Source organism: Vigna unguiculata, chromosome 8 (genome assembly GCF_004118075.2).
Source record: "Vigna unguiculata cultivar IT97K-499-35 chromosome 8, ASM411807v1, whole genome shotgun sequence".
Classification (NCBI taxonomy): domain Eukaryota; kingdom Viridiplantae; phylum Streptophyta; class Magnoliopsida; order Fabales; family Fabaceae; genus Vigna; species Vigna unguiculata.
The window spans coordinates 15,472,864-15,475,668 of NC_040286.1; the positions used below are offsets into that span (position 1 = coordinate 15,472,864).

Below are 2,805 nucleotides of genomic sequence, written 5' to 3' on the forward strand. Positions count from 1 at the left end.
TATCTCTTCAGTTGGTCTCTCCCCAGTTGATACATGTCAGCTTGAACCCAGGAGGGGTTACCTACAGAAGAGTCTCCGAAGCTCAAGTAAGTCAAAGCTCTCAAAGAGTCAAATTAGTGATTAATGAATGCGTACCTTTAATTCGTGGGGTCCATGCGTATTTATAGAGTATTAATGATGTTCGTTTACCTAATGGGCTGGGCCTTGGTTTGGGCCCTAGCCTGGGTTATGAGTGGGCTTGGGCCCTAACCCAGACCCCTCAAGGTCTATCGAACGCGGGGACCTCCATTTTACTAAGTCTTCGAGGGCGGTCTGATCCGTTTATTTCTTGGCTTATCAGATGTCGTCCTTGGCTGTATACTATCCGTGTTGGCCATTTTGTTGTTACTTTAGCCTTTATTCATTTAAATTCGAGACCATGGCGGCCCAGGTCGTGTACTTGGGTTATCTTTGGCATGTTCGTTTATCATTTATATGGTTAAGTTGACCAGGTCCGGTATAAATTAGATTTACTCGGCCTAGGCTGAATATTTGGCTGCCTTGATGTATTTCTTATTTATTTGATTGAGTTCGGTTAGGTGTGGTACAGTCCTACTCACCAAGTTAAGTGCTTTTTTTTTTAATTAAACCACACTTTTAGATAATTCTAACTCTATTTGGTTCACCAAGTTAAGAAACTATATATATATATATATATATATATATATATATATATATATATCCAATTTGGCGAGGCTTCATTATATTTGAAAAGTTTTTTTTTATTAATGCATCTGCGAAAAAAAATATATTAAACACACTAAGTTAAAAATGTTTCTTTAAACGCACTCAAAAATTCATCCAAAGTAAACTACATATCAATCACCGCGCTCAGCAGAGTTAACACCGTCTTTTCAAACAAAACAAATATAGAAAGAAGAGGAAGCAACACAAGTCAAACAAGCTAAGCAAATCCATAGAGAAGTGTTTTCCACTACAAACAAACCCTAACAAAACTTCGCATGCGAGTCAAGTTATCAAACATACAACATAGCTTCATACCCCACATTTTTCATATAAATCCACTCCCATATAACACTCAAAAACCCATCTTTCGAAAACATCAATTCATAGACATAACAAACAACCTTAAACACAACCAAAATGGCTTCAACTCAACCCATCAACTTTCCCTTCCCACGTTTCACTCCTCCACCACCACCACCTTCACCCTTCTTCAGCCCTCCACCACCACCGCGTTCATTTCCTCCTCCTCCTCCTCCACCACTTAGATCGCCACCACCGCCATTACGGTCACCGCCGCCACCGCCATTACGGTCACCACCACCACCTAAGCCATTTTCTCCTCCACCGCCAAAGGTGCGCCCCCCGCCGCCACCTCGTCCCGTTCGTCCTTCTCCACCGCCACCACCTCGACCGGTTCGTCCTCCCCCACTTCCTCCTCCTGCCCCTCTTGTACCTCCTCCACCCTCTCCAAGCAACCCAACAGTCATAATAGTGGTGGTGGTCTCATTGAGTGGCCTCTTGTTGCTCACAATGGTGGCTTTTGCTTTCTTCTGCTGCGTTCAGAGGAGGAAGAAGAAGAAGGCGCAAGAGACGGAAGTGATTCACTTTGATGAGCAGAAAAGGGTGAATGAAACCATCTTGCCTGGTCCCTTCGGACGTAACACGGTGGTGGTAACAGTTGAAGATGATGTCCATATCGATGAAGAAATCAAAAAGAATGAGCAAGTTGGTCACGGTGTGCATGGTGTTCATGCCACATCATCGTCGCCACCTGGAGCAGATGAAGGTGCTTCTAGCGGCATTGTTGATGTAGCAGCAACTCCTCCTGCACCTGAACATCATGATCATCATCACCACCACCACCTTCAGAACAAGCCGTGATTGAAAGAATTATAAATGCACTTTCTCATGGGAATTCCATATCCTCGTCCAAACACTCCTAACAAGGATCCTGTACTTGCCCTTAACTCGTTTCAACCAATAAATAAATGTCATTAATTTTTTCCTTTGTTATTTTGGGTGAAAAACCCCTCCATTGTAAAGTTTGGAAGTTTGGATTTATCGACTATAAAAGTTGAAGTTGATACTGTTTTCTTCAGTTTTATGCTATTTATTTTATCTAGTTTTAGGTTAATCTAATTAAAGATTTAATTTAATATTAGTAACTAAATGTAATATAGCTAAATTCCAACTTAATATTAGAATGAATCTAATTAATACTCTATATAGTTATATGGATGTTGATTTTTAAGGATTGCATCAATGTGAATTAAATTGGAAATATTAAGGATGAGATAGATGTAGTCTATTTATTAATGAGTTAAAGAAAATATATTTTATGAAAAGGGAAGTGAATTGACATGGGTGTATGACGACATAAAAGTGATGTATGAAAAACAGTTTGTGTAAAAAGACTAATAGAATAAGTTATTGCTTTATTACTTCAAGAGGGATGTTACAAAATACAAGAAAATTTTGTTAAAATATCGAGTTTATTGATTTGTTATTCATCAAGGTAGACATTATGGAGAAGTTTGAAACTATTTAATGATTGGGTCTCTATACGAGAGGACACGATGCAAATTTTTATTACAAAAATGTCACCAATATACTTTACGTTGAGTGTTTTGTAGACTGACGTTGAATTGACGTTGAATTGACGTTGAATAGATGATATTATAAGTTCTTTTCATGTTAGTAACACAAAAAAATCGACCTAAATCACTTCCACAAATTCGTTAGGGCCCAAAAATGTAAGCTAATTGAGACCTAGGCACAATAAACGGAAGCAATAAAAGA

General features: G+C 38.9%; 1 protein-coding gene across 1 annotated transcript; it reads left to right on the forward strand.

Moving 5' to 3' along the window:
- The first annotated feature begins 1,083 nt into the window (after nt 1-1,083).
- On the forward strand, nt 1,084-2,104 carry LOC114193747 (proline-rich receptor-like protein kinase PERK2). The gene has a single exon (XM_028083663.1). The coding sequence runs from the start codon at nt 1,144-1,146 to the stop codon at nt 1,885-1,887; it is 744 nt and encodes a 247-aa protein (XP_027939464.1). The 5' UTR covers nt 1,084-1,143; the 3' UTR covers nt 1,888-2,104.
- The last annotated feature ends 701 nt before the right edge of the window (nt 2,105-2,805 follow it).

Excerpts from the sequence above, each read along its gene's own strand:
- LOC114193747 (XM_028083663.1), top strand. The coding sequence starts at position 1,144 with ATGGCTTCAACTCAACCCATCAACTTTCCCTTCCCACGTTTCACTCCT.